A 22,932-nucleotide genomic window follows, 5' to 3' on the forward strand; every position below is an offset into this window, starting at 1 on the left:
AAAAGCGGGATCTTGAGGTTAAATGGAACATTTGGTTATGAGAAGGGCCGAGGCTTGGAGGCCAGCAAGATGGCCTTCCACTGGTTGCCGCTATCATAACATTAAGTGAAATTAAAGGCAAGAGCATTGTTTTAGCCCAGGTTTCTCTCTGCAGATGGAGGGGCTTCGTGTCTTTGCCTCTCTGCTCTCTTTTGCCTTTGGCATCTGTGACATTTTGCACTCCGTCTCTTCAGTCACGTCCAACTCTTTGTGACCCCATGGACTGTAGCCCACCAGGCTCCTCTGTTCATGGGTTGCTATTTCTTCGTCCAGTGGGACATTTTAATGACACCCAAGGCTTTTCTCCAAAGCGCTCAAAGTACAGAGACTTCGAAGAGCGAGAATGAACGAAATATCACCTTAGGATGAAAGCGAGAGAGTTGAACAGAGTGTAAAGTGATGAGGGAAGCACTGACATTGTCCCCTTGATGGGGTGCGAAAGCCAGACTCTTTCTCCTGGTTCTAGCAAAGCCATTACCCCCTACACCCCTGACCCCTGGTTTTTATAGCCCAGAACATCTTCCATTCAAAGAAGATCAAAAAGGTCCTGAGGATTTCCTTAGTGGTGCGGTGGATAAGAATCCGCCAGCCAGTGCTGGGGACACGGGTTCAATCCCTTGGAGCAGTTGAGCCCTGCGCTAGAACCCTCGAGCCACAACTGCTGGACCAGCACACCACGACTACTGAAGCTCGCAAGCTCTAGGGCCAACAAACCGCCACTGCTGAGCCTGAGGGCAGGAGGAGAAGGGAACGACAGAGGATGAGATGGTTGGATGGCATCACCGACTCAGTGGACATGGGTTTGGGTGGACTCCGGAAATTGGTGATGGACAGGGAGGCCTGGCGTGCTGTGGTTCATGGGGTTGCAAAGAGTCAGACACGACTGAACGACTGAACTGAGCTTGAGTGCTGCGATTACTAAAGCCCATGTGCCCCAGAGCCCGTGGTCCACAGGAGAAGCCACTGCAACAAGAAGCCCACACGCAGTAACTGGAGAGCAGCCCCTGCTCGCCGCAGCTAGAGAAAAGACCTCATGGCAACGAAGACCTAGTGCAGCCAGAAATACAAATTAAAAAAAAAAAAAGCTCCTGAGAAGTCCTCTACTTTATCAGTAGTGGCAATAGATTTTCCAGAACTTTTTAATAACAGTGATCATCAACACTTAGAATGAGCCAGGTGTCACACAGCCTTCTGCCTCCATTCCTCATTTCATCCTTACCCCAGCTTCCTAGGATACATCCTCAAATGACTCCCATTTCCAAGTGAGAAAACAGGTGTGGAGAGAGACCAGCATCATGTCCGAGTCATACAGCTAGGAAGAGGGGACGGCAGGATTGAACCCAGGTCGGTCTCACTCCAGCCTGGTGCCCTTCCACCTGTTAACTGACTGCATCTTCACCACGCCGAGTTGCACAAGACAAACGCTTCCCTTCCGCTGGGCTGCAAAGCTCAGCTCCGGAGTGGCTGGTCACGTGGGTCATTTTCACCCGTCTTCTCCCCGGCAAGACTCCAGCACTCCGAAGCGGCCACATCTGCTTTCAGTGCCTGAAGCTCCTGGGCGGTGGTGGGTGTGAAATCTTGGAACGCTGTCTTAGCTCTTGCAGGCCTTGGTGTGTTATTTTCAGTGGGAACCTGCATTATAATTATAGTGATCGAGCGCCTAATAATTGGGTGTGCACCCCTCATGGCCCTCCTGCTCTCTGCTCACGCAGATTCGACTTCATCTACGACCTCTTCGAACACGTTTCCAGCCGCAATAATCAGGATACCTTGAAATGCGGAAGCAAACACCGGCGGCCCACGGTCAGCTCGCAGTTCAAGGTTAGTTTATGCTGCTGGTCTGGATGGAGCCATCTTTATTGTGACTTTAGGAACTGAAAATCAGAATGAGCATCTATGAGGTCTATGAAAGGGTTTACTTGTTTTCTATCATCCTGTTAAAACAGGATTTTAGGAAGAAAAATATACTTTTGTTCCCTGAGCCAGATTTTTTTAAAAAAGGTTTTTTTTTTGTCTTATTAAAGATAAATAACTACTTACTCTAAGTTAGTGAAATAGTCATTCTTCTTAAGGACTGTTTGGTTATTTGGGATTGCTTTGATTTGTATTTAAAGGCTCAGGTGCATATAAAGTATATTTCTTCCTGTGTCTGGATTTTTAAAAAAATTTTACTCAGTAGCTTTACAGTATCATAACTAGGAAGAGTAACCAAGTGCATGATTAAATAAGATCAGTGTCAGTCACCTTGTCCAGATGTCCAGAATTCAGGGAAAATAAGGAACTTTCTTATCTGCATCATAAATATGTAAGCCTTTTAGAGAGTTTAGAGGCACAGCACAAGAAGGCCATTCCTCTAATTTAATTGTCCTGTTTTACTCCCAGATCCTTAAATGAGGGGGAATGGAGGCTTGTCAGTCATCAGACCTTTGTTAAGTTTGCCCTCTGGGAGACTCTCTTTCATGTAGCTGCTCAGTTGGGTGCCGTGGGGATGGGGGCTGCTGTGTGAGGTTTGTTGTTCGATGTGTTTGGGGATCAGTTCGACCCACAGTCCCATTGCTGACAGTACTGGCAGGTGTGAGGCGGATAGGATGTAATTTAATAATAGCTTAATAATCACAGCTGCCATTTATTATATGCTCTTATGTTACAGTCATGGGGCTAATCCCTTTACATATGCTGTCTTGTTCACTTGGCTCATCATCTTAGAAGTATGTATTATTGTCCCCATTTTACAGATGAGGCTGAGGTTTAGAGAAATGGAGGCTTGCTCAGTCCCTTTGAGGACTGAAGCTAGGATTTGAACGGAATTTGAGTCTATCTGACTCTCAACCCTAGGCTCTTATTCATCCAGTGGGGTCATTACGTCGTCTTTTTCTAAGTCAGTGTTGCCTGGAGTTGTCTTGGAAGACTTTGCGATGTTGGTGACTTAAATTGAACTGGGAATCAGGCAATGGAAGAGAATGGGCAGAGGTAGAGACAAAGGCAGGAGGCAAGGTCCCAAGTCAGGAATGAGTCCTGTTCCCAGGGGACTGGACTCCTTGTATGATGATAAATGGGTACCAGAGTATGAGGGGCCGTGAATTCCAGGACATTCCGTCATCTGTGAGAAATCCTAAGGCTTTCTGAGCACAGAAGTAACTAGTCAATGTAGTGGACACCCCAGTTTATTCAACAGCAAAATTATAAGAAGAAAGAAACGGACAAATAGAGACTGAGGGAAAACCAACCGATTAAAATAGACTGAAAAGACATACCAACCAACTGCGCTGCTGCCGCTGCTGCTGCTAAGGCGCTTCCGTCGTGTCCGACTCTGTGCGACCCCATGACGGCAGCCCGCCAGGCTCCCCCGTATGGGTCTAATTATTTGCATTCTGATTTCAAAGAATAAACCATTTAAAAATTATGAAATTTGAGACAGTTGAGTATTTAAAAATGAATCCTGAACTCATTGTACCTTTTCATCTTGATAGTGAGAAATGTGTGTTAATTCTTTTCAGGAATCATATTGCGGTTACCTCTGTACATTTTAAAGTATTTAGCCTTTGGTAATACATACTGAAATGTTAAAGGATGAAATAGCACAATGTCTGGGATTTGTTTTTCTGCTAGAAGTGGGTGTGGTATGTACAGAGCAGGGATGAGATGAGATTAGCCAGGAGTTGAAGCTGATGACGGGTACTCCTTACATGCTCTGTCTGCTTTGGTAAATGTTAAAAATTCTTCACAATTAAAAAAAAATGTTTTAAAGAAAAGACAGCAGTATTACAGGAGATTGATCTGCCTGGTGATTGAAAGATTGTGGTTCAAAGACCAGTGAGATACTTGTGGAAGCTGTCATTTCCGTGGAAATAATTAATGAGGAGGAACAACTCCAAAGGAGAGGTGATACTTCTCAGGTTTTCTGTATAAATATTGAAATATCCCAGGGTATTTTTTTATTTTTGTTTTTTATTTTTTTGCTGGTTAACAGAATAGTATTTTTTAAATGGTACTATATCAAAGAAGTAATAAATGTTTGCATATGTGGAATAATTTCTATGATAATTATAATACTTTTATTTTATTAGAATAACATGATTAAAAATCAAAGGGGCTTCCCTGGTGGCTCAGATGGTAAAGAACCTGCCTGCAATGCAGGAAACCCAGGTTTGATCCCTGGGTCAGTCAGCAAGATCTCCTGGAGAAGGGACTGGCTACCCACTCCAGTATCAAAGAAGTAACAAATGAGTTTTGCATATGTGAAATAGTTTCTATGACAACTATAATACTTTTATTAGAGTGACATGATTAAAAATAAAATCACTATTATTCCTCAGGTTTGTTTTCTTTTTCTTGTTTCTGATGAGTGCCTAGGGTGCTGAGAAGTTTAAAGACATAAAAAGAGACCAAATCAACCTATACTTTTTTCTTTCTCATAGGACTCCCTGCATTCCTTAATGGCAACGCTAAGCGCCTCTAATCCTTTCTTTGTTCGCTGTATCAAGCCAAACATGCAGAAGGTAAGATTTACGACAGTTCTCCCCTGAGACTGTCTTATTTAAGGCCACTGCTTTCTGGCATGGCTACTTGCTGATTTGGTTTCTCCAAAGTTCTTTGCTTATAGATGGATGGAGATGGATATGACATTATTATAACATTCAGTGGGAAAAAAATCCCTTTGTCTTTTGGACCTGTTTGCTTTTGAATGATGCCATTACACTTTAGAGAAACCTAGTTTAAAAGGAAATACTGCAAAACCTTCACATTTTTCCTTTAACATTGCTTTCAGATTCTTGGGCAAGCTCCAGAATGTGATATGTACCTTTTGGAAGATATGATTGGTGTGTTTTTTTGTTTCGATAGATTTCTTTTTCATTTTTTTTTTCTTTTGCTTTATTGTTAAACATGACAGAGTCTGTGTTCTATGTGGTAAATAATGGATTTCAGGGACTTTAGTTGTAACTAATTAGAGGACTCCTGTCATCAAAAGTTTTAGTGTCTCAGCTCTCGGTTTTAGATTTTTAATGCCATGCCCTGATCAGAAACAGTGTGAGTTTTATACAGAGAATCTATCTGAAGAAAGAAAAGAAAATTTGTTGTTGTTTGGTCATTAAATCGTGTTCGACTCTTTACAACCCCATGGACTGCAGCAGCCAGGCTCCCCTGTCCTTCATTGTCTCCGGAATTTGCTTAAATTCATGTTCATTGAGTCGGTGATACTATCTAACCATCTCGTCCTCTGCCACCTCCATCTCCTTTTGTCTTCAATTAAGAAAATTTAGTATTAGGTGAAAACAGCTGTTCTGTCTAAGGCTAAATGGGTAACTTGCCTTCAAGTGCTGTTAAAGAATTGACATGATCTTGATTTGGCAAACATCTGCTCTTAGTCCTGTGAAGAAAGGAAATCCCTCAACAAAATAATAATGTCAAGGCCCCTCGTGGGGAACTAGATGCCATCCTCATAAGGACTCAGATAAGGAATCTGACCTCGACTGTTTCCCACGAGACTTGTCTTATGTTCCCTAATGCTGGTGTCCATAACTTTGGTGGTGTGGATCTTTTGTTTTCCAGTTATCTCTGGCTTAATACTACAGTAATTTCTTCTTTAGAGTTTAAGGTGTTTTTTATAAGAACCACAATTCTGAATTCTGTCTTCTAGGAAGCAAAACCTCAACAAGGGGAGATTATAATCTGTTTGGTTTGTTACTCTGAGGTGTGATGGGGAGAATTTGTCATTTGTGTGGCCTAAAGTGACTGAGATTGAGGTTCTGTAGATCTGTGATGACTTACAGTCCATCAGGCCTGGCAGTTGAATTAGTAGCTCATCTTTTTGTTTTTCAAATTTTTAATAAAATTTTTTAGGTTATCACAAAATAACAGTAGCTTAACAATACATAGGTTTTTTTTGGACAGAATGTTGAAAGGTAATAGCTAAAACATAACAGTGTTCCATGAAGGACCTTTTGTATAGCCCAGGGAAGTCTGCTGAATGTTCTGTAATCACCTAAATGGGAAAAGAATTTGAAAAAGAGTAGATATATGTATGTGTATTAACTGAATCACCTTGCTGTACACCTGAAACTAATATAGCATTGTTAATCAACTATGCTCAACAGAAAAGTTAAACATAACCATGTCCCATGTCAGCTGGTTTATAGCCCTTTGCTGTGCCTTATGGAGAAGGCAATGGCAACCCACTCCAATACTCTTGCCTGAAAATCCCATGAATGGAGGAGCCTGGAAGGCTGCAGTCCACGGAGTCGCTAAGAGTTGGACACAACTGAGCGACTTCATTTTCACTTTTCACTTTCATGCATTGGAGAAGGAAATGGCAACCCACTCCAGTGCTCTTGCCTGGAGAATCCCAGGGACGGGGGAGCCTGGTGGACTGCCGTCTATGGGGTTGCACAGAGTCACACATGACTGAAGCGACTTAGCAGCAGCAGTAGTAGCTGTGCTTTATAAAGCTTCCCTTGTGGCTCAGCTGGTAAAGAATCCGCCTCAAGTGCGGGAGACCTGGGTTCAGTCTCTGGGTTGGGAAGATCCCCTGGAGAAGGGAAAGGCTATCCACTCCAGTATTCTGGCCTGGAGAATTCCATGGACTGTATAGTCCATGGGGTTGCAAAGAGTCGGACACGACTGAACGACTTTCACAGTTTCTAAAACCCTAATTGGCGGTATCTATGCGATGGATAGAGGAGCTTTGTGTTTACGTCTACACTTACAGGAGCTGTTAACCTCTGCCAGTGTTTCTTTCCTCTTTTTACAACAAGGATAACATTAATAGTGCCATAATTTGGTTTTTTATATATCTTTTAAAAAATAGTTGCTTGGCTGTTCTTTGTCTTGGTTGCAGCTCACAGGATATTCATTGAGGCATGCAGACTCTCAGTGGAGGCAGGTGTGCAGGGATCTAGTTACCTAAGCAGGGACTGAACCCAGGCCCCCTGCGCCAGGAGCACAGAATCTTACCCTCTGGACCACCAGGGAAGTCCCAAAAATACTGTAGTTTGAACCTGCATGTTTGTCCCAAATTTAAGGCCATGGGTATTGAGATACAATGTACAGCTTTTTTGGCAAACCATAGTTTAATTGGGAACTTTTTCTCTCTTCTTAGTGATGTAGTAATTGTGCAGTTTTACAGCCGTTGGCATCTTAGATTCAATGAAATGAGGGGAGCCGGCCTTGCCAGGCCTTATTTTTAAGGATAGAAATTTTAACTTTAAAACCTTGGTCCTCCGTGTTTTTGTTTTCCTTCTTGGATGGCATGGAGTTAGTTTTTTTCTTTAAATTGTAATGACTTTTGAAATTAGGCCTGTTTGAAAGCACTTCATTCGGAATGTTGAAGAAACTGCCTCTTTTTGATGTTTAGTTTTCCTTACTGGGATTTGGTTGTGTCTAATTGCTTTAGTGTTTGCATTAAAAAAAAAAAAAAAGAGCCAATCCAGCTTCTGTTTCTATTTCTCTTGGCTCACAGCCCTTCCTACCTCCTGACCTATGGCAGGCACTAATTAATAACCCACCAGGAGATGGATAGGACTGTCAAAGACTTTGAAAACACATCTCGGTACCATTTTAAAGGCATCCAGCAAGTCAGACAGGAGAACTGACTTGTTTGAGGCCTAAGATGTAGGTGTGATACCAAGTGTGAAGGGACTAATTAGACTATGGGAAAGGTAAATTATGACTCGCTTAGCATTTGTTTAGTTCCATTGGAAATATTGGAGTGTTACTGGTGATGATATAGGAAATGTATGTAAACAACCCTCGTTTGTAGTTTCTTAGGACTTTTGTCCGAAGATGAATGCTTCTAGGAATGTCACAGGGAAAATCTTGCTTGTCTTTCCCCTGATGTGGGGAGTGTGTATTTCCAGGCTTCATCTCATACCTTTCTCAAGTCAGACATTCATCAGGGGGCCTTGAGAGGATGTATTATTTTTTGGCCATATCACCTGGCATGAGGGATCTTCGTTCCCTGACCAGGGGTGGCACCTGTCCTCTCTGCAGTGGAAGCGTGGAGTCCTAACCACTTGACCACCAGAGAAGTCCTGGGGATGTATTTAAAAATGTATGTATATGGAGGTCTTTTGTACATCATTCAGGAATTTAGATCATGGGTTTTGGCAGCTTCTAGAGATTCCTTTTGGCGATTCTGTGACCCGAAAGGGGATGAGAACAATGGCTGTGAAGTCCGTGGCCTCAGAAAAGCGGGGGAGCTGCCTGAACAGCTGCTTTAGGCGCCTGTGCAACACATCCAAGGCTCCCGTGGTGGCCCAGCGAGCGTGCGCACACACGGCTCATGCGCTCCAGGCCTGTGTCACAGGCTGCGTCCTCTCCTTGGCAAGAGCGTGACACTCAGGGTGGAGACTTGGCCTGAAGCGTCTAGAAATCCTCTTTGGGGAATATTATGGGTTTTCATTATTGGGGATTTTTACGTTGTGCTTTGAAAAAACTGGTGTGAAAAAGTCCTATGTGTCTGTGCTCAGTCGTGTCCGCCTCTTTGCAACTCTGTGGACTGTGCCCGTCAGGCTCCCCTGTGCTTGGGATCTCCCAGGCCAGAATGCTGGAGTGGGCTGCCATTTCCTCCTCCAGGGGATCTTCCCGACCCAGGGAGCGAACCTACATCACCTGCATCGCAAGCAGATTCTTTATCACTGAGCCACCTGCGAAGCCCAGTGTGTTTTGCTTTGAAAAGCTGGTGTAAGTGGGGAGACTATAACTGACTTGCTGAAACAGTTCTGTCAGTTCGGCTATATAGTCTGTGGGCCTTTGTTGTGAACCATTTGAAATACAAAACAGAAATAGAAACAGAAGCTGGATTGGAGCGAACCTTGGGTATTGTATAGAAGGCACTTCACTAGCGTCACTGGGAAGTCCTCCTGGCACTAAGTTATGAAGAAAATAAAGGCATACCTCTTGGTAGGGGCTGGCCTGCAGCCAAGTCTTTGCCTCAGAAGACACTGGGGAGTGCAGTCCTCCTGTCAGCTTACAATCTTCAGTTTACAGAGGGCAGGCTTCTCCATCAGACGGTTTTCAATTGGTGATGTGACCCTGTAGCTTTTTCCTATTGTGATTTGCTTGTTGTTGTTCAGTTGCTCAGTCGTGTCCGATTCTTTGCGACCCCACAGACTGCAGCACACCAGGCTTCCCTGTCCATCACCAACTCCCAGAGCTTGCTCAAACTCCTGTCCATTGAGCTGGTGATGCCATCCAACCATCTTATCCTCTGTCATCCCCTTCTCCTGCCCTCAATCTTTCCCAGCATCAGGGTCTCTTCCAATGAGTCAGTTCTTCACATCAGGTGACCAAAGTATTGGAGTTTCAGCTTCAGCATCAGTCCTTCCAATGAATATTCAGGATTGATCTCCTTTAGGATGGATTAGTTGGATCTCCTTGCAGTCCAAGGGACTCTCAAGAGTCTTCTCCAACACCGCAGTTCAAAAGCATCAATTCTTTGGTGCTCAGCTTTCTTTATAGTCCAACTCTCACATCCATACCTGACCACTGGAAACACCTTGGCTTTGACTATACGGACCTTTGTGATTTGCTTAGGCAGTAGTAGTTTCTGGCCAGATGTGTCCAGACCAACCCCAGAAGATATCGTTACCGGAGAAAACCTGCTTTGCCTCCTCAGAATTTCTCCCCCAGGGTGTCCTGTGGCCTGTGATCTCTGCCTTCTCTCCTTGCTTGTTGTTTCAGCAAATAATTTTTAGTCAGAAAAGTCCATTATTAACATTCCTCAGTTCAGAATTAAAGAAGGGGACAGACGGATAAATATCAGGAGAGACTTCCCGGGTGTGAGAACTGGTTCTCTGCACTTCCCAGCCCTGAGTGCGAGGCCCACTTGCTACAGGAGCAGCAGGGCGTGTTCTCGCCTGGAGAATTCACAGGACGGTGGAGCCTGGTGGGCTGCAGTCCATGGGGTCGCCGAGTCAGATGCCATAAGCAACTCACTCACTCACTTATTCAGAAAATAGCACTGGGGTAGAGAAGCCAAAGCTTAAAAGGAAATGTGAAGGATCTGCCTGGCTTTCCTCACTCTTCCTTGTGTCTTTTGATGTGAGGAGCTCTTGGGTTCTAGGCAGAAGCATCTTTGATTCCTGCAGGGTCACCTTAAGTTTTAACTCCGCATAACCATACCCTCAAAGATTCTATCAGGTCTGCTCTAAAAAGGCAGGATATGGGTCAACTGAATGGCCCTGACGCTGGGGGCCTCTGAGGGGAAGCTTGTAGCAGAGGTGGCTACGTGGAGTCAGGTTTTTCTAAGGGAAGAGGGGTGTCCACGCCAAGGGGAGCCCTGGACCAGGCGTCCCAGGAGGGAAGCCCTGCAGTCTGTGAGTTGGAGTGCAGCCATGTTTGCTGGAAAATAGAACATCCAGAAGGACAGTGGAGCTGGACACACAGGGCCGGCCCCGCTGTGATGGCCTTGTCTTAAAGCACCGTCTCCAGGCTCCGAGATACGAGGACGGCCCAACCGTCTCACACCGAAGTCGTCTTCTAGAGACCCAGGGGAGGCCAGTTTTTCCCCTTAAGTGAGTCCTGCTGACCTGTGTCCCTCTCTTCATGCAGCCGCTATTGACACCGGCCCAGGTCCCTCTTTAAGACAACACTCAGGACCACACACGAACTGAGAGTGCCATGTTAGTGTTACGGAAATGGGAGCCTTTTGTTTCCAGAGGCATGGTGATTTGATGAATGGCTTCATGAATCCGGCACATTTAGTCCCAGGGAATCGTGTTTGTGTGGCCCCCAGGGGTGCTGCCTGCTATGTTTTTCGTTAGGTTTTTTGTTTGTTTTAACAGAGTCCGCATATTAGAAAGTTCTGATACTATTATAGTGCATTTCCTACCTTGACTGTTTTGTCCTGTCTTATTCTTTCTAGATCTTTTCCCCTCTCATTTTACTCATCTTGTTTCTCATGGGCCTTTCTGAGTTTATTCCAGTGACCCTTTACATTCCTTTTTAGGCATTGGTTTCTCTACCCCAGTGCTGTTTTCTGAGTGAGTGAGTGAGTGAGCTAGTCGCTCAGTCGTGTCTGACTCTGGACTATAGCCCACCAGGCTCATCCGTCCATGGAATTAATTCTCCAGGCAAGAATACTGGAGTGGGTAGTCATTCCTTTCTCCAGGGAATCCTCCTGACCCAGGGATCGAACCCGAGTCTCCTGCATTGCAGGCAGATTCTTTACCATCTGAGCCACCAGGGAAGCCCTGGCTGGCTTATTTTCTGAATAAGGTATTCCATAAATACAGAAGATCTTGACCATGTACAGCTTTGCTGGCTGTGTCTTTCATCTTTGCATGCTGCTGTGTAGCCCAGTCTACATCCAGGCCCTCATGTGTGCTCAGTAAATGTTGAATTGAATTGCTTGTCAAAGGACACCATGATTATGCTCATGGTGTGTGAATACTTGACTTTGCCAGAGATAGACTTATGCACCATCTTTAATCCTTACTGCTGTAGGTTTCATTCTAGTTTGGTTATTTCTGGTCTGTTTTTTGCTGGATCATCTTTGATTTCTGCAGTCGGAAGTTACCCTGGGGATAAACCAGTAAGTCAGTATTACAGTGATGTTCTTACTGTGATTCAGCCTTTCTGTGTTAATATGCTATCTTTCTCTCTCCCAGATGACCCCTTCTCAGATGCAGTGTCCCCCACCCCTAGGATCTGGAGCCCTTTGGAAAGAGCCAATCACAGCGCAGGAGACTCATTCACAAATATTGAGAGTTGGCCTTGCTGCTTCATACACAGACATTCAAATCCTTAAGTGGGATTCCCCTAGGGAATGTGTTCTCTGCCAGGATTTGGCGAGGAGGTTTGGGTGTACAAACCTGCTGGATAACAAGATTGAACCTGAAAGGCTAAATGCTATATTTTAACATTTTGATTGAACTTTCTAGAATGTGGGCTTCCCTTGTGGCTCAGCTGGTAAAGAATCCACCTGCAGTGTGGAATCCCTGGGTTAGGGAGATGCCCTGGAGAAGGGAAAGGCTACCCACTCCAGTATTCTGGCCTGGAAAATTCCATGGATTCTATAGTCCATGGGGTTGCAAAGAGTCGGACACAACTGAGAGACTCTCACTTTTCACTTTCTAGAATTATACATCATCCAGTTCAAACATTATCTATTACCGTATTTTATTGACTCAGATTCCCATGGTTGTAAAGGCACCATTATTTTATACATCACTGTAAAAGCAGAAGCTGTTCCTAAGCCACTTAGCTAGAGCACCATGCTGTCCTGTCTCCAGACACTTGCTTTTTGCTTTGCAAGGGGGGTCGTTGAAATGGTCAATGAAATGGAGGTCGTTTGTCCATCACAGATCCTTGCTCTGCTGGTAAGAGTTACACCTTGTCGCTCCGTTTCCAGGCCTTTCTGCAGATAAAATGACTTTCCATTTCTTTGATGACTCTAAAGAGGAATATTTAGGCTACATTTAATGGCCAGCTGGACTCAGTGCAAGTAGTTCCAATAGTGCCTGTGATTTTCAAAGACAATGAAAAGCTGTAATGAAATCCATGCACATGCGGGTATGGAATTGCATCATGATGGCTGTTCAGATGTCAGCAAGCCGTGGACACATTCAGGCGTACGGAGAAAGGAACATTTGCATAAAGAATTGATGAAATATGATCTGTTTGTCCCCTTTAAATGATACACCAAAGGATCCGCCTCCCTCTTCCTAAACTAATCCTCAGGAATGGATAATTTACTCTTTGTTTACCTCTAAAGGGACCCTGTTATCTTTTCTTTCTTTTTATGCCCTTACTATTTATGAGAAAGGTCTTCATTCCTACTGAATGAAATCTGCACTTCTTTATCTTCCATATGCTGATTTTTATCCAGTCACTTGAGATGAAAGTAAAATGGCAAATATTTATTTGTATGAGTATGTCAAATATTTTAAGCTCTGAATAAGTATACATTTTTCCTAGTCTAGTAACCAGCCGCCTGCAAGAAATGTTATCTTAGAATTTTTCCGTCACACATCCCTACATCAGACTGCAGTATCTCTAGGCTCTTGAGGACAGCTGGGTTTGATATGGCTTCGCCTTATTCCTAACTCTGCTTGTGTCTTTCACGCCTTTGATTTTCCAGTTCTTTTCAGTGCAGCTGTTTTCCCACGGCTGCTCTGACCACTGCCCCACATGTCCCCAGCTGCCCTCTGCGTGCTCCCGGGTCACCCATGGAACGTGAGTGACTAGGTCATTCATTCATGCGCCGCACCAGGGGCACAGGCGGCTCTGCTCACTGCTGCTGAGACACGGGGTGCAAGGTGCCCTGGGTCTGGGGAGTTCTGAAACCCTGAGGACCCACCCTTTTGGGAAGGAGATTGCACAGCCGCCCAGGTGCAAGGCCCCTAAAGCACTGGAGTGGAATTCATATAAGTCAGAGGTGTGTGTGCCCGGTCCGTCCAGCCTCTTCTCACCAAGCAGTCATATGGCCTTGGGGTTGTTGCCTACTCTCCCAAGTGTGCGTACTGAAGGTGCCTGCTGAGCCCGGCAGGCTCCTCTGTCCGTGGGATCCTCCAGGCAAGAATACTGGAGTGGATTGCCATTCCCTTCTCCAGGGGATCTTCCCAACCCAGGGATGGAACCCAGGTCTCCCACTTTGCAGGCAGATTCTTGACTATCTGGGCTACCAGGGAAGCCTCACTTACGAGAGCAGCTGTGAGTATTAAATGAGGTAACAGGGACATGAAACAGCTACACTTCAGTGTCTAACAGTCTGTAGTTGCATTTCATGTGTGGGGTGAAAAATATGCTCCTTTCATCCTCACAAGTTTAACTCCCAGTTTAAGCTGAATCACGGAAAATCTCAGACTATGTCCAGACCTCCTCCTTTTGGAGTTTAGTTTTAAATAGAATACTTTTGGAAGATTGTTGTGTAACTAGCTTCTTAATCTTTTTTTTTTTTTTTTTTCCGTTTAGCCTTTGACATGGTTATGGATGAACATTTTAATTTCTTTTTTTTTTTTTTAAAGGAACACATTTTAGTCAGTTGTAGTGAGATGGGTGAACCTAGAGCCTGTTATACAGAGGGAAGTACGTCAGAAAGAGAAAAACAAATATCGTATATTAACCCAAATATATGGAATCAAGGAAAATGGTACTGATGAACCTATTTGCAGGGCAGGAATAGAGACACAGACATAGAGAACAGGTTTTTGGACACAGCAGGGGGAAGGAGAGGGTGGGAGGAGTTGGGAGAGTAACATTGAAACGTATACATATACATTATCATATGTAAAATAGACAGCTAATAGGAAATGGCTCTTTAACACAGGGAGCTCAGTGGGGTGCTCTGTGACAACCTAGAGGGGTGGGTGGGGAGGGTGGGGCGAAGTCCAAGAGGGCAGGGACATACGTACACCTGTGGCTGATTGACGCTGATGTGTGGCAGAAGCCAACACAATATTGTAAGGCAGTTACCCTCTGGTTGAAACTTGGGGTTTCCCTAGTGGGTCAGACAGTAAAGAATCTGCCTGCAATGCGGGAGACCTGTGTTTGATTCCTAGCTCAGAAAGATCCCTCGGAGAAGCAATATTCTTGCCTGGAGAATCCCATGGACAGAGGAGCCTGTGGACTCTGGGGTCACAGAGAGTTGGACATGATTGAGCACCAACATACTCCAATTGAAAATAAAGAATGAATAAACCTTATTTTTTAGAATATTTTAAAATTTACAGAAAATTTGAGCATAGCGTACAAAGAGTTCCCATATTACTCTCCCCTCCAACACAGAGACAGACACACAATTTCTCCTGTTAGGCACTTCTTACGTTAGTGTACATTTGTTACCATTAGTGAACCAATATTGATCCATTATTATTGAAATCGAAAATTATCATTAAAGTTCACTGTGTTGTAGATTCTTTGAGTTTTGACAAAGGCGTACTATCGTGATGTGTCAAAATATTAATGTTCATCATCTGTTTACAACCTGGTGAGCAAATAATATTTTATAAAAATAGGATAGTTTCGATTGCCTAGCCACGTGATGAAGATTGAGAATGAAGTTTCTGTGGTTCACAGTCTGATTGATATTGCTTTATAGTTGTTGAGTCACTCAGTTGTATCTGACTCTTTTGCTCCCCCATGGTCTGTAGCCCCCTAGGTTCCTCTGTCCGTGGGATTCTCCATACTGGAGTGGGTTGCCATTTCCTTCTCCAGGGGATCTCCTGACCCAGGGATCGAACCCACATCTCCTGCATTGCAGGCGGGTCTTTACCACTGAGCCACTGCTTTATTGAAGAGAGACGAAATGAAAAAAATGGAGACACAGGGAGAGCAAAGGAGAACCCAGGAGCCAGGGTTTTTTTTAGAACTGTCTGGATTATCAGACTGACTCCGCCCCACATTCACTGAGTCTTACAGCCTTTTGAGATGATACTTTCTCTGCATCCATACTGGACAAAGCCCCCTTGGAAGCAGTAACTTTCCAGAACTCTTCCTGTCGTTCTGACTGCGACTCCTGTCGCCTCATCGCCTGTATCTGTGATTTTTGAGACCATCACCTAACCACAGTCTAAGAAAAGACAGCTCTACCTTTTCAGGAAATGTTAGTAGGGGAAGCCTTAAAGCTACCATTCTTCTCCCTAAACAAAACAATCCCACTAAACCCCTCAGTGGTCACTTGAATCCTGTTTACTGAGTTGTCATGGCAACTATTCAGGAGCCAAATGCAAAGACCAGGATAAATAGCCATAAATGAAGCGGGGCTCAAGGGAGGGCTGCTGTTCTCAGGGTGGAGTTTCCAAGGTCACCACTAAATTGTGGCGTTTTGTCCCGGGACATTTTTTTTTTCTTTTTAATACTAATCATCTTTGAAAAGTCAGACTTTTTGGACCTTCCTAATGTCTCCACACACGTGTTGGCGCGTAGAAGGTGGTTCGTTTGCTTCTACGGTCGAAAGTGTCTCGGGCAGTTGCTCTCCTGCCCCAGCCTCGCCAGGCTGGACTTCTTTCAGTAAAATCAGGAATTGAACAAGCAGGGCCCAAGACACCACATAAAAGACTGCGAACAGCAGCGAGCTGAAGAAAGCCCGTTTTTGTGTCTGCGGGCTCAGATGCTTGCAGCCCGGACTGCTAAAGATGCAGCCGTTTACAGTGGACAAAAGCTGAAGGGGGCAAGAGAGACCCAAGGTAGGGTTTTTTTCTCTTTATTTGCGCTGTTTAAAAGTTTCACGATGATTGCAGTTCTGAAATTTTTGTATGGAAGAATTTTTCAAGCCTGAGGAAAACAGGTTTTTTGCTGTTTTCCTCAGGTTTCCCTGAGCAGCAGAAGTGTTTAGTTTCTAAACAAATGGGTAAGTGCTGATTTTGATTGTATATGCAAGTCTGAACTGCTGTTGCTGTGTAAAAACAAAAGACTTAACCACATGGATAAGGCATTGGTGATGCAATGTATTTTGTTTATGGAATTCCTCTTTTATAGGAAAAAAAAATCATTTGTCTTATTAGGTCGCTCTGGGAAATGGTGAGGGGGGGTGTTCTTTTGTTTGAATTTGTGATGTCAAAGAAGTTCCCTTTGGAAGAGTATATGCTATAGTTCCGGGGCTTTTTCTCGCCCTGTGCTTTATACCAACCTTTAAAGAATGGGCAAAAGGATCAGCATCTTTCTAAGTTGGATTATAAACTGGCTGGTACACAAGGACGGAACTGGGAGAAGTTACGGGAACTGAATGGTCATTTGTTGAACATCCTGTGCTTATTTCATGCAAGCGTGAACTTGCTGATATTTTGCAATCTGCCTGGAGAAACCTGGTAAGACTCATTTTCTTGAGATCCTCTTGTTCCTCGGAGTAGAAGTCCCTAAAGATTTAAAGAACATAATAAAAGAGCGTCTGAAATGCTAATGTCTGCCTCTACTGCCACCTGAATGTGTTTAGCTGATTTCTATTCAGTTGCTAAAAGTGCCCTTTAAGAGAATAAGTGTTTTAAATGTGAAGGTGGGCTTTCATATTAAACTGACTTGCATTTAAAAGAAATGAATGATAATGTGGCTGACTGCCGCTTAGCCAAATCTGCCTTCACAGAAATAAATTCCTAGTGCCAAGTGAAAGCTGAATGTTAGAATGTTTTATTTTTAACCGTGAGTTTTTTTCAACCTTGTGTGTTAGTTGCTATGTTGTGTCTGACTCTGCGACCCTGTGGACTGTACCATTGGAGTCTCTTCTGTCCATGGAGTTTTCCAGGCAAGAATACTGGAGTGGGTTGCCATTCCCTTCTCCAGGATATCTTCCTGACCCAGAGATTGAACCTGGGTCTCCTGCATTGCAGGCATTTGAGCCACCATAGGGGAAATTAATTAGACATAACATTGATAACCATCATAAGGGAAGGATGAAGTGCCACATGTTTCTGGCTCTTTCATTGTATTGGACATCTGGGTTTTCTCGCCTGTCTTTCTGTGCTTCAATGTATGGAACCCCAGTTCCAGAATCCTATTGTTGTTTGCAGTGAGAAAATTCACTCCCTGTTGGATGAATAATATTTCACTGTGAAGAGTACCATGGCATGGTGAAGAGCATGTTGGCAAAGGCAGCCCAACCCACCTGCTTACTTCCCACCTGGAAGGTGCCATCTGCCATAACAGGGTACATGTCTCCCCTGTTCCCACCATGCCAGAGAGCCATGCCACCTCCCTGCACCCTCCAGGGGTGCATTTTTATTTTGGTTGGTCTTGATGAACTTCTTGAATAGCATCCAGCCAGAGTGAGCGATAGTTGCTCAGTCATGCCTGACTCTTTGCAAGCCCATGGACTGTAGCCTGCCAGGCTCCTCTGTCCATGGAATTCTCCAGGCAAGACTACTGGAGTGGATTGCCATTTTCTTCTCCAGGGGATCTTCCCGACCCAGGGATCCTGCATTGCAGGAGAGTCTTTACCATCTAAGCCACAGTGTTTGAGCCAACCCCAGTCCCAGACTACCTGTCAGTCACAGGCAGGCGTGTGGGTGTGGGTGTGGGTGTGTGGTGGGTAGGTGTGTGTGTGTGGGTGTGTGTTTTCTAGCCTAAGTGGCTCTGCATTAGTAGTTTCACGAGCAGCCTCCTTAATGTGTGATTTCTGTTTGTGACTTTGTTGTAAAGCACACCCTGCTCACCCTGCATCTGGATGAAGGGTTCTAAAAGCTGTGTTTCTCCTCAGTGACCTTAGAGCAAAGGGTCCAGGTTTTGGAGCCCAGAGGGTGGGCGCTGGGGGCTGATTGCAGTGTGGTGCCTAGGCTCAGAGTCTCGTGTCCCTGGGTTTCCTCACGGCCTTGGAGAAAGCTCAGTCTGCCGCCTTCTCTCCTCAGCACTTCCCTGTGCTGGCCTTTGACCCTGGGGAGATTCCTGTTTTCCTTCCTCAGGCCAGTTCTTTCCCTGATACTCAAAAATACTACTGCCATGAAGAGTAGCTATAATAAAAAACATTATCACAGTAGTCACTAGGCTTTTCTTCCACCCCTCTCCAATACAAAGGCCATACTTACTGATCATAAAATATTTGGAAACAGTGCAGAATCCCCAAAAAATCTCTTTACATTTACCTATAATTTTACTACCAAGAGACAATCCTGCTTACATTTTGTTGTATGCGTAGTTTTTTCTTTAAACTGGGATCATGGTCAACCTTTTTTTTTAAACCAATAGATTCTTATTGAAGTATAATTGATTCACAATGTTGTGCTAATTTCTGTTGTACAGTAAAGTGATTGTTACATATATACATTCTTTTTTAAAAAAATTCTTTTTCCATTATTATCACAGGATTTTGAATATAGTTCCCTGTGCTATACATATGCAGTAGGATCTTGTTGTTTATCCATTTTATGTGTAAAAGTTGACATCTGCTAACCCCAGCCTCCCACTCATTACCTCCCTTAACCCCCTCCCCATGTGCAAACACCTGTCTGTTCTCTGTCCGTGAGTCTGTTTCTGTCTTGTAGATGGGTTCATTTGTGTCGTATTTTTGATTCCACATGTAAGTGATATCACCTGGCATTTGTCTTTCTCTGCACTTCCGTGCAGTGATCTCCGGTTGCATCCGTGTTGCTGCAGGTGGCATTACTTCATTCTTTTGTATGGCTGAGGAGTCTTCCGTTGTATATATGTGCCACATCTTTATCCGTTCACCTATCGACATGGAGGTTGTTTCTGTCTCGGCTGTTGTGAATAGTGCTGCTGTGAACATAGTTCAGTTCAGTCGCTCAGTCGTGTCTGACTCTTTGCAACCCCATGAATGGCAGCACGCCAGGCCTCCCTGTCCATCACCAACTCCCAGAGTTCACTCAAACTCACGTCCATCGAGACAGTGATGCCATCCAGCCATCTCATCCTCTGTCGTCCCCTTCTCCTTCTGCCCCCAATCCCTCCCAGCATCAGAGTCTTTTCCAATGAGTCAGCTCTTCGCATGAGGTGGCCAAAGTACGGGAGTTTAAGCTTCAGCATCATTCCTTCCAAAGAATACCCAAGACTGATCTCCTTTAGAATGGACTGGTTGGATCTCCTTGCAGTCCAAGGGACTCTCTATGAACATAGGGGGTGCATTAATCTTTTTGAATTATAGTTTTGTCTGGATATGGTGGCTTAGATGGTAAAGAATCTGCCCCGCAGTGTGGGAGACCCAGGTTCGATCCCTGGGTCAGGAACATCCCCTGGAAAAGGAAACTGCAACCCACTCCAGTGTTCTTGTCTGGAAAATCCCATGAATGGAGGAGCCTGGCAGGCTAGTCCATGGGGTCAAAAAGAGTTGGACATGACTGAGCGACTTCACTTTGTCTGGATATATACCCAGGATTGGAATTGCTAGATCATATGGTAATTTTGTTTTTAGTAACTTACTTTTTTTATTAATATATCTTAAAACATTCCTGTGCTTTTTTTCCATGACTATATAATTATCAGTGGTGGTGCTTTAAGTCAAATTTCTATTGTTGGATTATTTCCTTTATTTCTTGTTGTAAACAGTGCTGCTTAGTATATTATCCACATGTGTGTAAATCCTTGTGTTCATTTAAGACTGTTTCCTTAAGGTAAATTGTCAGAAGTTTATTTGCTAAAATGAGAGTCTGCACATTGTTATGCTGTTGATGTATACACACAGGGGCAGCATGGGTTTCATGAAGGCAACGACCAGAGAAGTTTTTCCAGAGTATAACAATGGATTTAGAGCTTTAATATGTAAAGAGCCCTCACCAATTAATAAGAAAATAATAAATATTTTAGCAGAAAAATGAGTAAAACACATGAGCAAGAAATTTGCAAAAGTCATAATACAAATGGGAAATAACCTGACAACCTCAATAGTATCATCAAAGAAGTAAAATGTAAAATAGTGAGATAACATTGCCGATATGAAGACTGGATGAGTTTTTGGTTTTCTGTTATCAGTAACACATCCCAGAGACTGTGACTGTTTGAGAAAACTCAAATTCATGTACTTTGCTGCTGGAAGTTTAAATTGTTGCAGGCTTTCTGAAGAACAGTCTCACCTTGTCGTCTTGGTTTAACATTTTCTTGCTTCTCCCGAGACCATAGCCCATCATTTTTCCTCTGTTGGGCTGTAAAGAGTTCCTTCGCCTTGGAGCCCATCTCCTGGCTGACACTTTTGATCTCAGGTGGCCTCAGCCTGCAGTGCCTTGGAGCGGAGTTTGAGTTCCCAGCCAGAGACTGAGGTCAGGTTGTGGCAGTGAAAGCACCATATCCTACCCACTAGACCCGTGGTCAGTGACAAGGGCCCTGGCCTTTTGGCTTTGCAGAAAAAAATTCCCACAAAGATGGAAAGTAGTGAAGTAGTAAAGTATTTATTAAGAGGAGAAGAGTACAGTACATATGGGTAGACACACAGGCAGACTCAGAGAGAGAGTCGCTGAGTCCCGCCCTTGTGGCAGTTTGAATTACTCTCATGGGGCACTTCTTCCGGGTTTCCTTTGGCCAGTCATTTTGATTTGCCTGATTCACAGCCCATGTTTGATATCTCTCAGGGTCCTCCCATGTATGCGCGTGCATCTTTTAGCCAAGGTGAATTCTACTGAAAAGGCCTGTGGGTAGCTTAACATCACTCACTCCCCCTTTGACCTCCAAGGAGCCTTTCTGTGCATGTGTGATCAGGGAGGTCTCTTGACTTCAAGATTGAGAAATTTGCGATCTGGGCAGGGCCCAGCCACCTCTCTTAACTGTTCTGTTCTCGTCTTGGAGTTTCATCCACAGGGAATGAATTCCCTGTCACTTTACCCTGGGGGTCCCATTTAGTAAGAGTTAGTCGCTCAGTTGTGTCTGATTCTTTGCAACCCCCTAGACTGTAGCCCTCCAGGCTCCTCTATCTACGGGAATTCCCAGAGAAGAAAACTGGAGTGGATAGCCATTCCCTTTTCTAGGGAATCTTCCCGACTCAGGGATCGAATCCGGGTCTCCTGCATTGCAGGTGGATTCTTTACCATCTGAGGCACCAGGGAAGACATACACCTCCTGTATTTAAATATACATATTTATTTATGTAAAAGAAAGAGGGGGTGGGAATGAATAAGAGCTTCAGTTGAGTGGCCTTCTTTTCAGTGCTGAAACATTTCTGAAAAGAGGCCATGCACATTTTCTTATTTCCAAGGTTCTGCCATCCAGGCTGCCTCTGCCTCTGTCTTGCTGAAAGCTTGCAGGTACAGTTTTTCCCTGCCCTGCCCTCCTAATCCCTACCTCCCACCCCCGTGGCATCACCAGCCACCCCCTCCTTCCTGGCACTTCTCTGACCAAGCCTCTCCCCTCCCGCTCTTAACTGGTTCCCTGGGTGTGGGCTTGGCCAAGGGCCAGCCCTTACCTCCTCACCTGTGCTGTTCCCATAGGAACACTCACTCCTGTCCTGCTCTCAGCCCAGGTGAGTACCTTTCCCTTGTGTTTTTCCAGCCCCAAACCCCCCTCTAAGCTTTGGCCTCCTAGTCCAGCTTTGTAACCTACTTTTTTTTTTTTTTCCTGAGTTGCACTTCAAACTTGAAAGGTGTCCATAATTGGATTTCACATCCTTTTCCTTCCACCTCCTTGTTTAAATATTTTTTAATGTATCGGTTTGGGGCAGAGTGTCTCAACCTTGGCACTGTTGACCCAGTTCTCTGCTGGCGGTGGGGTGGGGGTTCTGTCCAGTGCACCTTATAAGGATTTGTAACAACATCCATAGATGCCAGTACCAAACCACTCTCCCCCAAGTGTCCCCCAGAGGGCAGAATTACCCTTGGCTGAAAGTCACTGGGTTAAGATATCAATGCTGATTATTTCTTGGGCTTTATCCTCATTTTTCCATTGCTCTTGGTAAAAGAAAAAAAAATAACATCCACAATTGAATTTTTATTATAACACATGTTATGACTTTGGACCTTGTTTTAACTGTTAAATTTATGGTGAAAAGAGTATCCTTTCACATTTTTCACAGGTATTGAGTCATTAAGTGAAACGTATATTACTGTTTTCTTTCCTCGTACGTAGTACTAGAAAATTTTAAATTTGGGTGGAGGTGTGGAGCACCCTGAGTATCAGTGTGCCCTGAAGGATTACGTAATTGCCCTGTGCTCTCCGCTTGCTCAGATGAATGGCTGTCCTAATTTCAGCCACTGTGAAAGGATAAAATAGCCCATTAAAGTGCGCCAGATGCTTCGTTTGCCAGTATTTCACTTAAAAGGGGATACTGTTCAGCTTTCAAATTCTGTGATAGACTCAGAGTTGGCCTTTATGAAATGACAGTGTCCGTGTTAAAAATGCAGTGAAAATTTCACCAGCGAACAAATGTTTCAGATACCGTTTAGCGATGCTTTTGTAAACAGTCTCTTTAGAAACCAGAAGATGAAGTTTGAATATGCACAAGAAGTTTGAGTTCCTGTGATTTCAGCCTTCATGCTTTAGGCACAGGACGGAGGCTTGAATATGAAATCTTTCAGGCATCCCTTGATG

The 22,932-nt window shown here is 44.3% G+C and overlaps 1 protein-coding gene across 4 annotated transcripts in view; it reads left to right on the forward strand.

Annotated features, from left to right (window-relative positions):
• MYO10 (myosin X) overlaps window positions 1-22,932 on the forward strand; it is a 258,403-nt gene that overhangs the window by 165,893 nt on the left and 69,578 nt on the right. For all 4 annotated transcript variants that reach the window (XM_006072954.3, XM_006072953.3, XM_025270684.2 and 1 more), the window contains 2 exons: window positions 1,752-1,860; window positions 4,458-4,538. In XM_006072954.3, the coding sequence (XP_006073016.2) occupies window positions 1,752-1,860; window positions 4,458-4,538 (190 nt within the window). The remainder of the gene's footprint in view (window positions 1-1,751; window positions 1,861-4,457; window positions 4,539-22,932) is intronic.

The sequence above is a fragment of the Bubalus bubalis genome, chromosome 19 (assembly GCF_019923935.1).
Source record: "Bubalus bubalis isolate 160015118507 breed Murrah chromosome 19, NDDB_SH_1, whole genome shotgun sequence".
Lineage (NCBI taxonomy): Eukaryota > Metazoa > Chordata > Mammalia > Artiodactyla > Bovidae > Bubalus > Bubalus bubalis.